The following is a 21337-nucleotide window of genomic DNA, read 5'->3' as shown; positions in this document are numbered from 1 at the left end:
CCCGTTAACCGGTCTTCTTCGGACGCGCGCCGCCACACGCTTGGCCTTATGAGGACGTCGCAAGGGCCAGCACAGAATGTGAGCTGAGGGCCCGGTAAAGGAGGGGGACAGGGTTCGGGGCAGGGTTGGGAGGGTTAGGGGGAGGGAGGGTGCAGACCTCTGGTGTGTGGGGTGGCAGCGAGGTTGGATTTTAGGGAGGCGCTGTATGACCTGTGGTACACGACCAGCCGCAGCCGCGTTTGGCTTTAACCCTCTCTTGTCAGGGAGCTTTCTAAAAATGGCATGACAGCTGTGAATGTACAAAATGCAGCCTTTTTAGAAAAAAATACAGATATCACCCCTGCCGTGTCCAGCAGGCCAGGCCAGCGGCACACGACACACAGATTGTCATCCTCTTGCTCTCTGTTCTTTTCACTTTTTAAAAAAAATTTTTATTAAAAAAATTTATTTTGGCGAGCTGGCCGCCTGCTCTGCGGGCATGCTGGACACGCAGGTCCTGGTGTCCCTTTGTGCTTTACTTTGAAGAACATAGAAGCTTGTTGCCTTATTTTGTCACCTTTCATACATCACCCATCAGCTTCATCTTCCAGACGCAAGGTTATTGCCAATACGCACAGCTTCCTCCATGTGTGTGTGCGTGTGCGTGTGTGTGTGTATATATATATAAAAAGAGAGTAATATTTATGAATCTATTTTTTCCTATTTTGTCATGAGAGCTATTGATAAGAAACAAAAAGAAGACAAAGTCCTTTTCTTTTTTTTCCTCAGTGGGACACTGCCATATTATTTTGAAGGGAAGTGTTTATTTTCTTGAAAAAACTAAAACAAAAACTAGACTATGAATAATAATATAATGAATAAAAACCTGAAAAAATAGGAAAGCAGTAAAAGTGAACCACCGCGTTAACTTGTGGTCGGGATGTGAACAGTGCGCATGTCAGTATTGTGATCTACCTCAGGCTTCAGGGTACCTCAGTCCAATCTTTCATTTCCCCTTTTTTCCACATTTTTGTATGCCTTGTTAACTAATCATTTTGAGCGTTTTTAATTTTCTTTTTTAATGAAATGAAAAAAGATAAAAGATCTACAGTAATCTCTACTCTCTTCAGGTCCAGCCGACTAGTGAAACTTTGTAAAAGAAAAAATCAACTAAAAATAACCGTAGTCAACTTTGTCGGACTGTTTGCCTGGACGCCATACAACCTCTTAGTGATACAAAAGAATTTCCAAGTCAGTTTTTTTTTTTTGTTTTGTTTGCTAGAAAGGAATGAAGAGCAGGATCTAAGGGGTACATACCTGCCCGATGTGGTTCTGAATGTGGATGTTGTGTACTGATTTCACCTTCAAAGAAATTAAAGAGAACGGAAAAAAAAGAAAAATCAGTTGATAGAAACAGAAACTAACCGACTGTACCTCCTGTTTTTTTTTTTTTTTTTTGTTGTTTGTTTGTCTTTCCCAACCGTACCTCCAGGTTTTTTGAGACTTTTAACAACAAACCACGACGTTTATTCACTTGTGGAAAAAAAAAATAACATAAAAAAATAAATTTGTTTTAATTTTTTTTTTTATAACAACCCAATTTTACCAGCTCTATTTGATAACAGCATCCTCTGGGGTTGATTTGATGAAAACACAAAGCTGCAAAAATACACTGACAGGACTCTTGAACGTGGTGTGAAGCCCTAGTCTTCTGTGTAGAATGTAGAACAACTCTAGTCGTTGAAATGTCACTGTGTACGACAGGATAACTGTATATCTGTAAACATGTACAATAGTCGCACATTAATGCATCGTTTTCTGTCTCTCTATAACACCTACAAGTCTGCGCCTGCATTGTGAGAAATGGTGGGAGAAGTTTAGAGCGTCACAGGTTCCCTCAAGCTGACCTCTAAATGGTTTTCTCATCGATCTACCGGTTATTACATTTTTTTTTTTTTTTTTTTTTTTTGTGCTGTACATTTCAGAATTACCTCTGAATCAAAGGCTGACTTAGTTACAGTTACTAAAACCAGTGTAGGGTAAAGGAATATAATAAATAAATGATGTAGTAAAAGTTAGTTTGTTTTTGGCACTATTTTAGGGATTTTTTTTCTTTTTTTTTTTTCCATCAGATGAGGATCCTTTTTTTTTTTTTTTTTTTTTTGGTCCCAGTGAACACAGATTAGCAAAATAAAACATAAAGGTCTATCAAACTCACACAATGCCTGGGGCTGCTTCAGCACGCCTCCACCACAGCCGGTACAGTACCTCATACTGATGTTAGCTCGCCAGACCTGATTCAATTACCCTGACCTTACCCACACGAATGCAGTACAGTGCTTCTGTTGGAGCGCATGACTCCTGCGGTGGGCTGCTTCACTTTAGTAGGGCATGTCTGTTCGCAGTAGCACTGGAAAATTGAATTTTGTCACTTACGGTTTGTCTGACTGGCAGGAGTAGGGTTTTTTTTCCCTTTTTTTTTTTTTCCTAGAGCAGATTTGAAGTTCTTTTCTCGCATTGCAGAGGACTCCTCAGGCCTCCGCCTCTCTTGTGTTTTTGGCTCTTTACTAGAAGAGCAGGTTTCCCCTCAGCCACAATCTGAGGCAAAACCTGCAAACATCATAGTAACTTTCTTTTTTACTTCCAAGGATTTTGGTGTTTCTAGGTTCAGTAGGGTGTTGCTAGGCATTAATTTCAGTATCAGAAAAAACACACTCGCATCACTAAGGACGCACAGTGCTGTTAGTCATATCGCACAGCGGTTGAATAACTTAGGCTTTATTTCGTTTTCTGTTGATCTGGTTTTCTTGTCAGTTACACTGATTAAATAATGTAGTCTGGAGCAGTAGCTGGGATTCTTTAATATCCAGTCATGTTAGATCACTACTTGCTGTTAAATTGTGTCCTAGCTAGGATTTTAAACAGATTTGAAGATTGGGATGGGGGAGGTGGGGGGATAAGAAAAAGAAAATGCAAAGTAGATATGAGTGGGCAGAGTAACCAGGTCTGAAAATAAAAGTGCTGGTAAAAGTTGTTCTGCCTATGGGACTGAATATTCAACACCATCCAAATTAACAAAAACAAGTATGGATCAGGTGATGAAGGATCAAGTCTGGTCAGATGTGCAGAACCACAGCAGTGTTTTTTTTTTTTTTGTTTTGTTTTGTTTTTTTGTCGTCCTAACTTGTGAACTGAGAAAAATGCAAAGACTTGCATGAGACTATTGCAGGCGATCCAGTATGTACTACACGTCATATAGCACTATACTTCAATTTGTGGTTTTACATCGATCCGACTCTTAACTGCTCTTCACCATTTGGGAGATTCCTTTTGTTTCCTCAGTAGGTCACAAACCCTCACGTCCTACATTTCCCACAGGCCAAAAGGTCCCAAAAACACCTCAAGGTAATTGGTGACTGTGCACTGGACAGACATACGATCCAATGTTACTACATCTCGTGGATCCGTGCCTTTCTGGTAACAGCCATGCTGTTGTTTTGAGTTGTGAGTGAACTGTATTGCTGAGCAACCTGGATCTGAGCAATAAAGAATATTTGAAAGAAAACTTTTCACGTTTTATTATTTCAAAGGTTTTGTACCTCTCTAATAAAGGTGCTTTCAACACTTACAATCTGACACACCAAAGGTCAGTCACACTGACAAAAAGCCCGATGTAAGTAAAACCATTAAAAAAAAAAAAATCCCTTCATCCACCGAGTGCACTGGAGCTTCTCCTCAGTGATTCTGTTTCATCTTGCACCGTGCACAAGATCACCAAGTATTAAATTTGAAACCCATACATTAAAACAAAATATACAATCAGAAGAAAGACATTTTACTGCTAAACCAATAAAAAGACTGCAAAGAAGGATTTTTTTTTCTAGCAGGATTAAAGCTTCCAGTCACCCAAATTAACTGCACATCGGTTTTCAGACAATACCAGAGAACACCTTAACACGTTAAACACGTCCCATATAACAAGCCATTAAATCCAGTCACGCTGCTTTTCCAGAGGTCAAATTCTGGCCTCTAAATGACCCCCCCCCCCAAAAAAAAGATTAACACTGAAACTGCAAGAAGCGATTGTCAAAACAATAAAAAACATAACATACTCGTATAAACCAAAAAAAAAAAAAATCATAAAAGCCCCACAAAACCATCATCAACAAACATTTACACCATCTCTTTCTGGTGCTCATGGAGGTAGAAGTGTGAGTTCAAAACTCCACAACAGGCACTTTGAACACTTGCTTTCTGAACATGAGTGCAAGAGCAAAATTTCCTTAAAATGCCCCCCTCCCTCCCCTTCGTGTCACCACTGTACATTCCTACATCTATAAACATTTACTGCTGTGCCAACATGTGGCACGGAAATATCTGGTACGACATAATTCTCCTCAAATACTCCCACTGTGATTTGTCCAGGTGGCTCTGCAACAGTAAAGCACTTTACACGTGTGTGTGTGTTTCATTCGCTCTCGAGGGCAGAAGGCATCAGTATGTTAACAAACAAACTCAGTCCCAGGATGGATCACTGGACCTTCTTATCGAGTCCATTCTGTGACTGGATGCCAAGTTTGAGTCGCTTCTGACTGAAGCGGCGGATGAGGGCACCAGGCAGCAGAGCCATGCAGGCGATGGCCAGCAGCTGCAGGAGCCGCTCCCAGGAGAACAAGTCATCCAGCGATGACACCTCGGATAGCATGACGCCTGTCTGGACGCAGATGAAGTTGTATGGCAGGAGGCCTGAAGAAGCGGACAATAGAGCAAGAACAAATTGTGCTGAAACATGATGGGTAACTTAATTTGCAATGACAGATGCAACCCTGTAAGGCCCAAGAACCCATAATCCTAACCCTATGCTATCACATGAAAACTGTGGTTTTCCCCCCTTTAAAAAACAGTTACTTGTTTTTACTCTATTACAACTCATGTGGTTAAACCGGAGTGTTGGCATATGCCACCATATAAATTCTTAGTGTGCATATCTATGTAGAAACCAGGCTTAAGTCTGTGCTGTGAAGAGGAGTTTAATTAGGTTTTATGCAAGCTGTAGGAGGCCTGGCACAAGCTGGTAAGTAACAACATCACAATCAATCCGATTTTTATTTCGAACATATAAGTAATAATTTTGTTAATACCCTTAAAAACAAACAAATGCATTTATCAAAATTAGTAAGGAAAAAAACAACGTTTTCATGTGTGTGATGGGCGCTGGATACTAAGAGCCCACATGTGGCCGACACTGTTGCCAACATTTATACCTGTTCTGTTCCTTTTCTATTAACGGTATGATTTAACTTTCAACCTGAAAGTCAAAGAGGTTGTTGATCTCTGTGCAAGTTTAATGACCATGACCAGATCAAAGATGCCTGCAACTCGTTTAAAGACGAGGAAATCAGTCAGTTTAAGTCAGATATGGTTATGATTTTTTATAGGCACAGAATTATCTAAATCTAGAGGTGTATTAATAGATATAGCAGAGTTTTCCAGGGAGCGATAATTCAAAAAGTTAAAGCTAATAAGCTTGGTTTTAGCCTGTCAATAGTGACTGACTATTTTAAAAGCTGAAGCCCATCGTAATCCAGTATTTTGTGGAGTGCTAGACGTACCTCACTTAGTGTCACCAAGCAGAAAATCTGTGTGTGCTTACCAATGAAGACTGAGCAGAAAAAGAAGGTGATGGGGATGTTTACAATTGGGGCAGACATATTCAGAAACCAGTTGGGAGTCATGGGAAAGAACCTCAGGAAGAGCAGGAAGAAGAACAAACAGTCCTGGTTTTCCTCCACCTGGAAGATATGGAGAACAGATCAGACGGGCTGGCGATATTTACAGAGGCAGGCGGTAGGTGTGTGTCATTGTTCTCGTCCCCTGTTCACATCAACTAGTCACGCGCAAGTTAACTCATCAGCAAAACTATACCAAGAGTCATCTTTTCAAAGCGTTACAGTCAAGTAGTCCTTTTGGTGAATAATAATGCAAATCCAAATCTGGCATAACTCTCAGTATACTCGGATATTTGCCAAACACCCACCAGCTACGAAGAAGCTCATCTTGTCAGTACATATACGTCCGTTAAAGGCCCAGCAGGCCTACCTTATTTTGCCTGTGCGCGTGGGTTATCCCTCTCTCCTGTCCTTGGCACCGCCCTCTGCAGCTGACTCCACTCAGCATTCAGCACCAGGGAGTACTTTAGGTCAGGGAGAGCCACTGCTGTGTCAGCATGTGAGCGTGTTTGATCAGTTCTCTTCAACTTATTCTTTTTCTGACTCACACAGCAAAGCCATGTCTCAGGTTTTACTGCATTTGATCTCTTTCGGTTTAATTATTAAAACTTAAGAAAAATAAATAAATATTGACTCCTTTTTCACTATTGCTTCTCTCACGTCCCCTGAGCACTGTACTACCAAGCAAAATTAATAGCTTAGTGACATAATGCCAAATGTACTCGCTCGTTTGGCTTCACACACATGTGAACTTTAGTGACATCCCATTCTTAACCCATAGCGCTTAATATGATGTCGGCCCACCCTTTGCACCTTAGCTTACAGCCATACATCCCTGAGCACACCCGACCCGATCTCGTCTGAAAAGGATATAACAGTTAATGAGTCTGTTTATGGGAATTTTTGACCATTGTTCCAAAAGCACATTTGTAAGGTCAGACACTGTGTTGGACAGGAAGGCCTGTCTCCGCTCTCATTCATCCCAGAGGAGTTCTATTGGATTGAATTCAATCATCTGGATGGATGAGTGAATAGTTTTGGCAATATAGTGTATGTTGAGCTGAAAATCAGAGTTATTTGCACTCTTACACAGAATGCTTTTATACCTGGAACTGCCAAGTCTGTTTCACACTGTTTAAGCCGCAGGTTAAACATAGACCAGCTGATCTTTTAACCTATTTTTAGGATTTATTTGTAGCATATTCATCAGCCAAAATATTTAATAGCTAATTAATTAAATTGTCATTTGGCAACAAACTAAAGTGATTTCCACGTCTCAGTCATCAGACGGTGAGATGGGAGACAGAGCTGTTTAAGTGGATCGAGTTTAAGGTTTCAAGAGTCTAATGTGCAGCTGTCAGAAAGAAACAAAAACAACAACAACAACAACACATAAACTCGTGAATTCACAAGATTAATGACTTCCTGCCAGCATTGTCCTGTTGTCTTTTTTTTTTCTTCTTTGAGCCAGCAGTATTGCCTTCAGTGGTTACATATTTCATATTCTTTACAGATCTCTATCACCTGCTCTATCACCAGGTGTCTCTGACTGGAGTAGGTGGGACTCAATCTATTTTATGAGCAAGAAGAGTGATGTAGCAAACACCCCCTTTCACATAAGCACACATACAGCCTGAAGCAGAAAGGCCTACCTAACAAAGAAAGCTGACATTGTGGTAGCTGTTATCTCTGAAATTTTAGGTTATGGCTGGCTCTGTGTCAAACTTTCTCCTGGGCTTCGTGTGGGAACACAACAATGTCGCTTCTACACATTTGACAGCAGAATCTGAAATTACACCTGTCAACCATTTCTTCCTTTTCAAGGACAAGAAGTCACTGATTTATCAGATTCTATGTGTAGAAATGAGTATACTGGATTTCTAAAGTGATAATATGATATGGCCAATGTCTTCTTGTAGGAAGTGTTATTGTTAATAATAGCTTGACAGGTAAAACCTTTGATTTTTGTAAATAAGAAAGCGTAGCCCTCTTTACTGTTTATTTACAGCACACACAGCCAAATTAACAGTTGATCTCTGAGAAAACAACTGTTAATTTTAGTCCACCGGTATTTCAAAAACTTACTATCTTTGTTTCCTTCAGCGTGTTTTGTTTGTGTGACAGCCCAGTCATACCTTTCTCTGCAACGTGGAGACTTTATCTGGGAAGAGGTTCACAATGTAGTGTTTTCCAAAGAATTGGGAGAGGAGGAAGCACATTGTAGAGCCCACAGTTGTGAGCACACAGGCAAGCAGCAGTCCTTGATAGGGTCCAAATATAGCTCCCGCAAGAATGTTCTACACAATGACAAATGGAGACCAAAAGCCCGCGTTAATAGGCATCATCTGACACACAGCTCTGTGGCGTCTCTACACGCGAAAGGAGAGAAATACTTTGTGATCTAACACTGGTGTGAAGCCAGTATTTTGGCAGTTCTGCCCACTCAGATTGTCATTTGCATTATCTGAATATTCTTTTATCCTCCGCATTTATTTAAACAAGAGACACAAGCTGCATACCGCATGCTGCCCAAGTGCCTTTTGAATTTTCCTTCATCTTGCATGCAAATGTAATCTTTTCACACCTACAAGATGTGACACTTTTGGCATATTTTAGCCCATGTGTTCTCGTAATGTATTTAAACATACAAAATGCTTCGTTAAAAGGATTTTACATGTGTTTTTAAGACAACCAGCACAAGAAATCTACCAGTTTTGTGCTCATCACAATGCTTGCCTTATCATCCTGGATCTATCTGTACACAGGACATTATTACCTTACCAGGAATGAGGATCCAGGAATAGCAAAGGACTGCTTGTAGAGATAAGCACTGCAGAAGAGGAGCAGGACATATCCAGTGTGCTCTGTCTTATAGAACTGCAAGAGTTCAGCGAGTTCCCGCAGGTCCTCCAAGTCTGAAGGGAACTTTAACCTGTGAGAACATTCACATTTAAGTTAGTCATTTCTGTCAGGCCAGTTTCATGTTCACAGAAAGACCGGCAGCACAGAAAAAATATCATTGTGATCAAAAATGTTTTAACTTAAAGTTACTTTTAGATTTAAATAGCCAAAAGAGTAACCCATGTGATTTCTGATGGGACTACAAACATGGTTCTATACCTATACTTATCTGCTAAAACTGATACCAAAACAGACTTTTTACATCACTTAAAGAACTAAGCTATTTTTTAAAGAAACTGCAATTTTTTCTAACTACCATCTGTTTTACTATTGACAAATCTCACTTCAATCCAAGATAAGTACAAAGAATGAAGTGAGTTTCTTTGAAAAGTTCATTCTTTGTGAGACAGAGTCAAACAGTTAGCATCACACTGTTGCTGCAGATTTTGTCAGCTGCACATCCATAGATGCAAATATCCCATCCCACCACATCCCAGAGGTGCTCTATTAGATTGAGATCTGGTGACTGTGGAGGCCATTTGAGTGCAATGACCTAATTTTCATGTTGAAGAAACCAGATTTAGTGTATCTGACACAGTGCATTATTCTTCTGGAAGAAGACAATGGACACACTGCTGCTATAAAGGAAAGAACATGGTCAACAATGACACTCAGGTAGGCTAAACAATGGTCAGCTGGTATAAAAGTACCCAAAGGGTGCTGAAAAATCTGCTTTGAATTCCAGCATCAGTTTCCTTTTCCTATGTAATCTTCTGCCCTGTAGCCCATCTGATTCAGGGCTTGATGTGCTGTGAGAACAAGCCATATTCACCCAGAGAACTGCCACTCACACAGTGTGATTGACTGATTATATATTTGTGTTAACAAGCAGTCAAAAAGTGTACCTAATGAGCAAAAGTATTATTTTAGGCTAATGAATGATATGAGGATCCCATTACACCTCTTTCTATGAAGTATCTGAATGACACAAACACCGGAAGGAGGTTTCCTCACTCAAAAATGGGACCTCGCTTGAAAACTTGAATGCTCTGCATGTAATTTAGGGTCCTGGCTTGGTGCATCTTTTATATGGGGAAAAATCGTGACTTGGTTTGGGATGACACAGCTTTGAGCGTGTTCTTTTTCATTCATTACCAAAACTACACTTCAGTGGGAAAAAAAAAGGTTGAGCCCAGATAAACGCAAAATAATGCAGGAAGAGCTGGACACTGTTAATCTACTGTATTAAAACCAAATTACATTTCTACAGTAAACAACAACACAGCACTTGTCAATTATGACCTGATGACAACCCTCACAAGTTAAAACAGAAGCAAAAACTGTACTTGCTGTTTTAACTTTAGCTTTTCCAAAAGAGGCTTCAGTTAGAGTTAGTTCGTTTTTAGAGTCACTGCTTTTTGAAGGGGGGTTAAAAGCCTGCACATACGCTGCCTGTCTTTTTATGAGCTGCATGCTAACATTAGCTTACTAGTGACCCAGCAGGGTCCAATTTAAATAAAGCTAAATTATGCACAGCATATAACAAAGCCCCAAACTCTGGGTTACCAGCCAGCGGCTAAATATACCAGTCACCTGCTGGGTTCTTCTTCGTCTAAGGAGTCGCCGGGCTGCTGCTGTTGCTCCTCGGACACATGTCCAGCCTCGGCGCTCCGGACAGAACGCTTTCTTGGTCCCGCAGGGAGGTACAAGGACAGGGAATATAGATACAAGCTGGCTGCGGCGACAACCGTAATTAGTCCTACGAGTGAACGCATGTTCCCCTGAGTTTGATAGCCAGAAAAAAGCTTCACGTCCCGGTTGCTGTCAGCGAGAGTAGCAACGGCAAGAAGCGGCAACCAACCGCCGCAGTGACGTCACATCCCCATGTCAATAGAACAGTTAAAATATTCAAATTACTAACCCACCAGCACCCACAAGTATATCTTTTAATTTAATAGTCAGATTAAAGTACATATCAATAATATAAAAGGCGGGGAAAAAATAATTATTTATATTCTCTGCTTCCGGTAGGGGGCGATAAGCGCGAGTGTTTGCCGTAGAAGAAGAGCGTTTGTTTACACGGAGGGGGAGGAAGTGTGACAAAGGTGATGAAGGATTGCTAACTGGATTAAAGTCAAGTTTCAAAGTTCAGTCTGCACTACAAAAAAGAGAGTGCGACATCTCCAAGTATTCCTTCGACACCATGGCTCAGTACACTCGCGTTTCGGGATCCGTGGGCTTGATTACTCTCCAAAGTCCTCCCGTTAATGCACTCAGGTGAGCCGATTTTAGGAACTTGGTCTGCACAACTTCTTATACTGCATTTTTCTATTTTTTAGCGTGTCTCGTAATGCGAATTCACATGTGCCTGATTGATTTTATATACAGTAGAGCTGTAGCTGCAACAGCAATTTGCAGCTTACACAAGAACAAGTAGAAAAGTAGAAAGTAGAAATCACGAAAGAGAGCTTTGTGCACCAGAAGATAGTAACTCAGGTGTTTTACCAGAGGGTGGCGTCAGAGAGAGTGATCCTCTGATTGCTGTTGTAAATGGCTTGAACCATAATCTGTCAAACATGAGTGATATCAAGTCTTTCTGTGCCAAAGTTGAAGTGACTGTTATGTCCTTTATTTATCCAGTAAAAAGACTTATCATACTTAATGTTTTTTTTTTAAATAAATCTGGCCAAGAGGGAAGTAGAAAATTAAAACAAATACCATATTAGTTGTATAAAGATATTTTAATTTGCCATAAAGAAGTGGATTGCTTATAATGTAGAGCGCAGAGTCGCTACTTGCAAAACAGGTCCTTTGTTTATTTTATATACACCCCTTCATAAACCCTGGTGTCTACAGCCTGTTTACAAATAGACACAAAGGTTTTGTAGTTGGTACTTTTTATAGACGGCTGTCTCATCATGCAGATTATTCCTAAACTGGCAGCTGCCATTCTTCTGCATATAGAGTCAGTAGGTTTTCATGCCTTTAAGTACATTTTAGTGATCGGTTAATCTCATTCACGGCATTTACTTCAGGGTGATTTATTACCACCGCTGCTTTAGGAACAGCTTGAGGCTTAATACATTACAACAGAGAACTGTGATTAATTAACAGCTCACTAACAACTCACCCAACCACAGTGTGATCTACTGGACCCTGGAACCTTTACTGGACCTCACAAGTTTACTTTAAGTCACTTAAGCTGTAGCAATAATTGAATCTATTTACTCTCTAGTTATGCTATCGTTGCCCTGTTTTATAGAGACATTTTCTCATCTTGTTTTTTTTTTTTTTAAATTCTATTCTGATGTGTACCTTAAGATTTAATAGACTGTATGATGCATTTTAGTAGCTTCGTAAGATAAAATTATCAAAAAATAAAGTACATAGATGTTAATTATCAAAGTTTATACTGCTGTGCCTGTATTTGTTACATGCTTTTATTTTAAATTTGTGAAGAAGGGCTACAGCAGAACAGTTTACTGTTAACTCATTCACTGCCAGCCATTGGCAGTGAATGAGTTAAACCCATTGACTCATTCACTGCCATTGACGGCTATAGACGTCAATGGCAGTGAATGAGTTAAGTTTCAAATTTCACAAAGGGTGGAAAAAAAGGCCAAATAAAGTTGTGACTTTTTCCTCATGCAGTGCAGCGGTGAGGCAAGGCATTGTCGACTTGATGCAGAGAGCACTCAGTGAGCCAGAAGTGAAGTCTGTGGTCATCTGTGGCCAGAATGGGATATTCTGTGGGGGTATGCACATGTATTTTTTTATTTTTTTTATTTTTTATTTTATAATGTAAGTGTCTCTGTCTGCCCATCTTCTTTCACTTATCCTATTGAAATAATTTTTTAAAGTATAGTTTAAAAACATGCTCCATGACAGATTGGATCAAGTTGATCCCACTTTGTTCTTCTGGTGTTTTCCCTTCAGTTTGAGTTCCCTTCAGAGTGGGCACCTCGAGTCCCTAAAAAGGGAACAAAGTGTCAGTGAAGTTCACAAGCAACCAAACATATTAGTGATACTCTAACAAAATAAACACATTTTCAGTAGGTTTTTTTTTGCCCTTTTTATTAATTTAATGTTAATATTCCATCATTAAAAGGTGATTTGTTGCATACACATAATGCAGTAAACAATACAATACATGGCATTTGCAGGTGTAAACACAAAAGCAAAACCAGAAGTAAATAATTTCACATAGAAATAATCCTAAACTGTACATTTTTCAACTATTTGTGTCATTATGTCCACCATCATTTAACTTGGAGCTTATTTGCTTAACCGTTGTGTTTCATTCTATAAAATATGAAAAATAGAGAAACGTGTTTTTTCTCAACTAAAACCCAAATATATCTGTCAGACAAGGTTGAGAAAAGTAGAAAAGAGCCACACAAAATAATGAATTGCTGATCTGCATATCCATCTCTCATGACCTTTCTTTCTCCAAGTTTCTGATCATTTTGTCGATTTGAATTTGTGCAACAGGAGCAGACATCAAGGAGTTTGGGGGACAGATGTCTGGGCCTCCCCTGATACCGATGATCCACGCCATCGAGGCTGCTTCCAAGCCCGTGGTGGCAGCTATAGAGGGGATCGCTTTAGGTGGAGGCCTTGAGTTGGCACTTGGCTGTCATTATCGGATCGCACACTCTAAAGTTAGTTCATGCTTCAGATCTCTGTCCCTGTCAGCCAGTGTCTCTTTAATGTCAGCGATGTAACGCATCGATGTCTGTCAGTATCTGGCATGTTGTGAAGCTTTTGCATAATAATGTTTTTGGTTTTTTTTTAAATAAATTTGCAAATGACTAGAAAAAGAGTGAGTTTGTCTGTCAGACTTGAAAAGGTTTTTATCTGTCCAGAATACATTTGATATTTATGTCACTCACAGAAGCCAGGCAGAATAACACATATCATATTCAAAGAATATTTCCAGAAACATTTTTCTCTAATGTCTAACCCTCCACAGTTCAGTACGTCCCGTTTATCAAATTTTTTGCCTTTATGTCTTTTCAGGCCAGAGTGGGACTTCCAGAGGTGACTCTGGGGCTGCTGCCTGGTGCAGGGGGAAGCCAACGTTTGCCGAGGCTCATCGGTGTCCCGGCTGCCTTGGACCTCATCACCACAGGTAGCAGAAAGAAGTTAACACTGTCTGACTTTGATTAATAAAGTTTCCTAAACTTGGCGACTCCCAGCAACTTTTGGTTTCTGAAGAAGAGCACGTCCTAAAACGTTTGATAATAAAGCACCCAGACATGTCACTGTATGCAGTCCTGCTAAAAACTAATGAGAAACTATTCAGTAGCTTGTAGAACCACCTATAGAGGCAATAGTTAGACATTATCAGCCTCTCACATCATGTGTTTACAACATTGCTTCAGTTCATTGAGGTTTGCTGGCATTTGAGTATGCAGAGCTCTCTTAAGGTCTCAACACAGCATATTAGTCACTGGGCCTACAGCAAGTGCTGTAGATTTGCTGTTGTGGTTGGGCTCATCGTCCAGTTCAATGACCTAATTTTGGCCGAGCTTTAGCTCACGGACAGAGAGCCTCACATTTGACTCTAGAATACTTTGGTATACAGAGTCTGAATGATCAGCCCTTCACCACAGTGGTTAACTGTTGTTGTGAGGTGTTTGTGCTGATTTGCTGTGTTTTGTTTTCTGTGCATTATGACCAAACATCTCCACTTTGTCTTGTTTGTCCAAATGACATTGTTCCAGAAGTCTTATGTTTTGTTCAGATGCAATTCTGCAAACAGAGCCGTGCTGCCTCTGGAGAGAAGAGGCTTTCTCCTGGAAACCAAACAAGTCATATTTGTTCAGTGTGTCTCTGATTGTACAACCATGACTTTAATATTTAACGAACAAACTAAGGCCTAAGATGTTGCTCTTACGTTGGTTTATTTTATTTTTTATTTTTTGCTGTTTCTCTGATTGTTGCACGCTATGACCTTGAGGTGAATTTGTTTGGATGTTGGCAGTCTGCCAAAGCTCCTGCTTTCATAGAAATGCTCACACTTGCTAATGATCATTTATTTAACTGTATTTGTTTAGCAGCACCTGTCTGCTACTTACCCCTGTAATTCCTATGGAAACAGCAAGGGTTTTTTTTTTTTTTTCCACATGTGACTGAAAATAAAATCAAAATAAACCAGGAGACAGTTTACATTGATGACCAGCAGAGGTCAGCATGAATTAACGTTTTACTATGTGATGCTGCAGGAGCGATTCACTGCCCTGTTCAGAATGTCTGAAATGTTCTTCACAAACTATAATTCTTCATCTTTTGATTTTTTTTTTTAAAGTCTATTTTACTCTATTATGCTATTTAGTTTTGTGAGACATTGCCTTTATTTAACTAAAATAGGAGATGATGTGGTTTTAAGCTAAGCGTCTAAATGCCAAGGTCACCTGAAACGGTCCTCATTAATTCATATTATGTTCATCGTATCATTCATATGGAGCCTTGACGACACTCATGTCTCCCACAGGTCGCCACGTGACTGCCGCAGAGGCACTGAAATTCGGATTAGTGGACCAGATTACTGATCACGACGCTGTGAATGTAGCTGTGAAGTTTGCCCAGCGAGTCGCAGGTGAGATGTGGATGAAGGGGAAAAAAGAAGCAAATGGTACTCACTGGCTTATTATACTCTCTCTCTCTTCACTGGTTTAAAAATTGATTCTGTGGAAGCAGGGAAGAAATTCCACCTAGAGCAGTTATTTTAGGCGAGTCTGACATCAAGAAGCGCTGATATGTAGGTTGTGGAAGTAAAAGGAAGGAGAAAATGCAGCAGCCAGATCCTTCACCACAGAAGCCATAAATGTTTCATGGATCTGTCAGATGTGCTCTGATGTCTTCACTGCTTTTGCTGTATTATTCAGAAGGGCGAAAAGGGACAAACTTTCTTAGAATATTCATAACGGGCCCTCACCAGTCGTTTTGGAGGATGAGGATTTCCCCCACACGTGCGTACCAGCCTCATTTACTCGCTGAATGGGCTGCGAAGTGTGCCACATCCCCGTAGTTTAGGATGATTTATCAGTCAGTGGAAAGAGCGGCCCATTCATATTTGCTAGATGGTGATAAATAGTGACAGAAAACATTGGTAGACTCAGCCTGAATGAAAAAGTATGACAAAATTTTTCAGTCATCTAGTTTACTTTTTGGAAAAAAGCCTCAATTTTTACCGGTCTTTGTGCTAAGCTAAGCAACCTCATATTAGGCATACAGACACAAGTACTATGAAACCTTTCATCCAACACTCAGCAAGAAAGCGGAGAGGCATATCAGAATGTCCTATTCCCTTTATTCATTTGAGCATTTATGAGTGTTATATTCCCTCTAGTACTGCAGAATAATGCACGCACCACCCACTCTGCTGTGTGGTTCGGTGAGGGGAAGGTACATTTTGTTTAGTCCTGCCTCGGCATAGCCCTGCGAGAGCTTATGTTTCTTCTCCACGAAAGGAACGTGAGATGATGTTTTCATGACTACCCTGTAGGGTGCGTGCTAGATTTTTTATTTATTTATTTATTTTTATTCCAGAGATGTCATCTTCATCTCTGGTGAGATTTCTTGGCAGTGACGGCTCATTTCGAAGGCATTTATGTTGGCAGCAATCTCACTACATCTGCACAAAACGTCAACAGTTAAGTCTTTAGGTTTGATTTACAATCAAAAGATGATTGCAGTCCTGTGCTTTTTTTTTTAAACATTTTTTTTTTTACACAAATGGTTTTTTTTTCCCCTCCGCACTCTACTGCCAAGTTGACTTTGAGTGGGTGAGGAAGTGAGTGTTGTTGGTAAAGCCGAGGCTTAGAGTGAGTCAGACGGAGAAGCCAACGGCGTACAAGATGGGAGATTTGAGGAGATCGGACCGAATCTGTGGAGGTTTTTAACAGATACTCCAGTCTTTTAGGTTGATTAGCAGGGGTGTTAAGTAGGGACGAGAAATGTGCAATTAAATTTACAAACCGAGCGTGACTGTTTGTGACATCTAGACGAGCAGCTGACGATACCCACGGAGTACAATCAGTCTGTGCACACAGTGTGTGGGTACATATTTATCCAAACAGCAGTTGCACTTAAACTGATGCACGTGTGGCCTCGCAGATGTACACACACACTCACACACACACCATATACACGCAAGCTCGCCAGTCGAGGCTGGTGACGAGATTAACTTTTTTACCCCAGCGGTTGCAACATCTGTCCCGCTACATCTGTGAGGATGGCCAGGATTCCCAACCGCTGCGCAACAAATCCACAGCTCGACCATTTACAGATTAAGCGCTTCAATAATACTCTCCTAAATTACACAGGAATCGCATTGCACTGACACACAATACTTCACAGACATTTATTGTAGACAGAATGTGCATTAAACTGGTTTAAAACGACCCTCATAAGTCATTCCACACTTACAGTATGTTGTTTTAGGCAAAATACCTCCTTATTGGACTAAGTGGATACTCATAATCAAATATGGCCACTGTCCCTTTAAGCTTTGCCATGGTGACCCAGTTTCTGGCTCAGACCCATGGCTGAGTGTAATTCAGTGGAGCTGTGAAGGATTCTGACTACTGTCCCATGTAATCACGTCAGAGGAGACGGGAATGGGAATTAAGATTTTTAACAAGGTTTTAGCCGAGTGGTCATCTTCTTCACAGTCATTGTTCCTCAGGCTTGAATCACATCAGATGGGAAATCTTACGTTCGAAAGTTTTAGTATCTTTATATTAAATCTTTTCATGTAATTTGGCTTGTGGGGGGGAAAAATGATGTTGCTCAAAGGATTGCGAATTCAGTTTATCCCCCCTCTCTTCTTTGCTCTCACAGTTGGAAATTTACCTGCTATTTTGTCTATTTTGCTTTTCATTCTGTTTCAGATCTGCGTTATTCAAGGTGAATGGTAACAGTAAACTGGCAAGGTCCCTCCCATTATCTGGAAATGGTCTGTCAAATCCCTCTGCACGTATAAGCTACCGGGCTATCTAGTGATTGAGTGGATGAGTGTGACTGAAAAACCAATTACACCTGGACTGTGTGTGCTGAGTGCTGGTTGATAAATTTGAGAAAGTGGAAAAGAGTGGTACCTCTGGAAGATGGGAGGCACTTTTCGGTTTGAAAAGTTGAATTGTGCAGAGGCATCTGTACAGAAATCAGAAATGTAATTGCAGACTACAGGTTTAGCTGTCAGAAGTGTGACGAAGCTGAAAGCAGGCGATCATTCGGCTGGGGTCACATCGTCCTTTTTTTCTTTCTTTCTCTTTTTTTTTTTTTTTTTTTTTTTTTCTTTTCCCCCCTGCAGATCAGCCGCTGGATGCACGTCGTATAAGCACATATCCGTGTCTGTGCCCTTCTGATGTGGCTGTTCTGTTTGAGGAAGTGATGCAGAGGGTGCGCCGGACTGCCCGTGGAGCCATAGCACCAATTGCGTGTGTCCAGGCGGTGCGCGCAGCGGCCACCCTGCCCTACAATCAGGGAATGGAGCGGGAGAGAGAGCTGATGGCTACTCTCTTCACCTCTGGCCAGGCCCGCGCTCTGCAGTACTTTTTCTTTGCTCAGAGAGCCGTCGGCAGGTGGAGCATGCCCAGTGGAGCCCGCTGGGATACAAGCAAGCCCAGGCCTGTACATAAAGCAGCTGTGATTGGTAAGGGCTTTTGTGGCTTTTAATTTCTACTTGTCCCAAGCTTTTCATTTATCACAAGCACATTGACTCATCTCACTATCCGAGTGGCATCTCCACATCCAGGTTGCCTATGGAAACTAAGCCCTTGTTTACACTTCAGCTGAGTTTTAATGGATGTCTCTTCCCTGCCGCGAGGCTTGGATGTATGACAATCTGGATATGTGAAGCTCAGCAGCTTGTGTATTAAAATTGCAGGCTTTGGAAAAACGCTATGCTGCCAATGTAAAACTATTTACAGTCTAGCATTGCACAAAATGTTCCGTGTATATATTTATATCCTGTAATTTAACAGAAATGTCTCTGGCATTTGCATGGCTGTTGGTTCCGATATTTTTTTTTCCCCCCTATAGTCAGCGTGATTTTTGGTTTTGTTTTGTTTTTTTGTCGTTTCAGGTCTTGGCACCATGGGAAGAGGCATAACTGTTGCCCTTGCACAGGCAGGGTTCTCTGTAGTAGCTGTGGAGACTCAAGAGAAGCAGCTGATGGAGGCAAAGCAGGCAATATCAGGCATGTTGGAGCGAGGGGCTAAGAGACGTGGGGTCGCTCCTGCTCTAGACAAGATCAATTACGGCCGTAACATCCAGTCGGTAGCAGATGTCGACCTTGTCATCGAAGCTGTGTTTGAGGACATGGCTCTGAAAAAGAAGGTCTTTCAGCAGCTGTCCGCTGTTTGTAAACCTAGCACGTTCCTGTGCTCAAACACCTCTGGATTAGATATCGACCAGCTGGCCTGTCAAACCCGCAACCCAGAGCTTGTGGTTGGGATGCACTTTTTTGCTCCAGCCCACGTCATGAAGCTGCTGGAGGTGGTTTATGGGCCAAAATCCTCTCCTCTTGCTGTGGCAACTGCCATGCAACTGGGAAAGAAAATTGGGAAAGTCAGTGTGGCGGTTGGAAATTGTCGGGGTTTTGTGGGGAACCGCATGCTGAAGCCGTATTTGGAACAAGCCCTCTTCTTGTTGGAAGAGGGAGCCACACCTGAGTTTGTGGATCAAGTGCTGGAGGAGTTTGGGTTTGCCATGGGTGTGTTCAGAATGTCTGACCTCTCTGGGCTTGATGTGGGCTGGAAAGTGAGGATGGCTGATGGCTTGGCAATGCCCGACCCGACAACGGGACAGCCAACGAGGCTCCGACAAGGTCGTAGGTACAGCCCCCTGGGAGACCTGCTTTGCGAGCAGGGACGGTTTGGTCAGAAAACAGGCAGAGGGTGGTATCAGTATGATAAACCTGGCAGTCAGGTGGCTAAGCCTGACCCTTGGTTGCACAGCTTCCTGGACGAGTACCGAGCCCGGCACGCCTTGGTGGCACACCGCATAGACCACCAGGAGGTGCTGGAGCGCTGCCTCTATTCCATGATCAATGAGGGCTTCCGCATCCTGGAGGACGGAATAGCCGCAGGGCCTGAAGACATCGACGTCATTTACGTGTTTGGCTACAGCTGGCCTAGACACCGCGGAGGCCCCATGTTTTACGCTGCCACAGTTGGCCTAAACAAAGTCCTTGAGAGGCTCGAGCACTACTACCAGGCTCACCCTGATGTGCCCAGCCTGCAGCCCTGCCACTTGCTCAGGAAGCTGGTGGCCAGCGGCAGCCCACCAATCCAAAAGTGGAGGGAAGTGATTAAGAAAGTCCGCAGCCAGCTGTAAACAACATTTCAACTTTAATGTGTTAATGCACTTCTGAGTTTACAAGCTGATTAAATGTTGACTTGCATAATCAAATAATAAGAAGCACCTGTAAAACTAAATGCATTTACCTTAAACCAAAAAAAGACGACCTGTCTTTGCAAACCGCATTTCTTTTTTATTGTGACAGGAAAATTGCTCACCTCATAGATGAATATGTTCAACATGAAATACTAATAAAAACAGTGTCTATTGTGTATTAGTAGCAGTAATAAAGATTGATACAATAGATTGATCCAAAAAAGTAATAGTGCAAATTTTCAGGAGTAAAACAGCATGCGCTTTAAGGAAAATTAACCATAATTTGGAAAAATAAACTGAAAGAAAAGTGTGACGGGAGTAGATGAACAGCACAGTACTGGGGATATTTGCAGGAAGCAAGTCATCTTAGTGTACGTGAAATGTCAGCTGATAAGAATAACAGAAGGAAGAAATTATACATCTTCAGCAGAGATGGATGACTGCGGGGAGGAGGGACCTCCTGTTGCGTTCAGCAAAGCACTTAGTCATTCTGTCTCTGGTGGACCAGACCACTGTGGAGAGGCTGGGCAGTGTTGTCTGTAGATAGACAGACAGATACTTTATTGTCCCCATGGGGGAAGTATGATTTGGACACTGCAAAGCCAGACCCCTCAACAAATATGGGCATTCAGCACCAACAGATACAGATTTAAAAGCCCAAAGGATAACAACATCACTCAGACTGGATTTGAACTGCAGCCTCGTTTTATTTTGATCTTACTGACAGTTTGTACAGTTTGACTGTATTATCATTTCTTATATTTTGTCTACTTTATTCACACACGGAGGTGGACACAATACTAGGAGTGGCCACAGTGAAAAACAAACCTGACCAGGCTTTGAAGCCAGCGAATGTATTGCAGCAGATGAAGCTCTACAGAGGAAATAAAACTCTAATAATTGTGAATAAAATGTCTTTACTTAAGTTTGTGCTTTTAAAATTGTTTACCAAAAACATATATGGCACATAAAATGCTAACGTTTGAATGTAAATTAACTCTTTGCTTTTCCTGGTTGTCACTAATGATATTGCACAGTATAATCTGACTCTTCCAATAAAGACATTATACAATCAGGTGTTGATCTGTTGTGATTTATACAAAAAGATGAATGATTGGTCCTCATCAAAATGATGCAATATCTAAAATCTAAAGTTTATTTAGTCAAATAATGAATCATTAAGGAAAGTGTGATCGGTATAAACTGAATATATATATTTCAAGTAAATTTAAAATTTTACATTATATTTATATATGTAACATGTAATCAGATTACTTAAAGCAGGCATTTTGGGGCTTGAATATGTTTAAGTGTAGCGTTGT

At 41.2% G+C, this 21337-nt stretch overlaps 2 protein-coding genes across 2 annotated transcripts; one reads left to right on the top strand and one right to left on the bottom strand.

Annotated features, from left to right (window-relative positions):
• Positions 1–2414: 2414 nt before the first annotated feature.
• Positions 2415–10500, bottom strand: tmem41aa (transmembrane protein 41aa). The gene is made up of 5 exons (XM_040027995.1): positions 10203–10500; positions 8490–8640; positions 7844–8005; positions 5633–5771; positions 2415–4725 (listed from the first exon to the last, which is right to left on the bottom strand). Exons 1-5 carry the CDS (start codon positions 10382–10384, stop codon positions 4511–4513), a joined length of 849 nt encoding a protein of 282 aa, XP_039883929.1. The 5' UTR covers positions 10385–10500; the 3' UTR covers positions 2415–4510.
• A 97-nt stretch (positions 10501–10597) lies between these two features.
• ehhadh (enoyl-CoA, hydratase/3-hydroxyacyl CoA dehydrogenase) lies at positions 10598–21090 on the top strand. The gene is made up of 7 exons (XM_040027983.1): positions 10598–10886; positions 12261–12364; positions 13101–13270; positions 13629–13740; positions 15106–15210; positions 17929–18270; positions 18703–21090. Exons 1-7 carry the CDS (start codon positions 10813–10815, stop codon positions 19953–19955), a joined length of 2160 nt encoding a protein of 719 aa, XP_039883917.1. The 5' UTR covers positions 10598–10812; the 3' UTR covers positions 19956–21090.
• Positions 21091–21337: the final 247 nt, after the last annotated feature.

This window comes from Simochromis diagramma, unplaced genomic scaffold (assembly GCF_900408965.1).
Source record: "Simochromis diagramma unplaced genomic scaffold, fSimDia1.1 OVJJ01000343.1, whole genome shotgun sequence".
NCBI classification, from domain to species: Eukaryota; Metazoa; Chordata; class Actinopteri; order Cichliformes; family Cichlidae; genus Simochromis; species Simochromis diagramma.
This window is presented reverse-complemented; position numbering and strand designations above follow the sequence as displayed.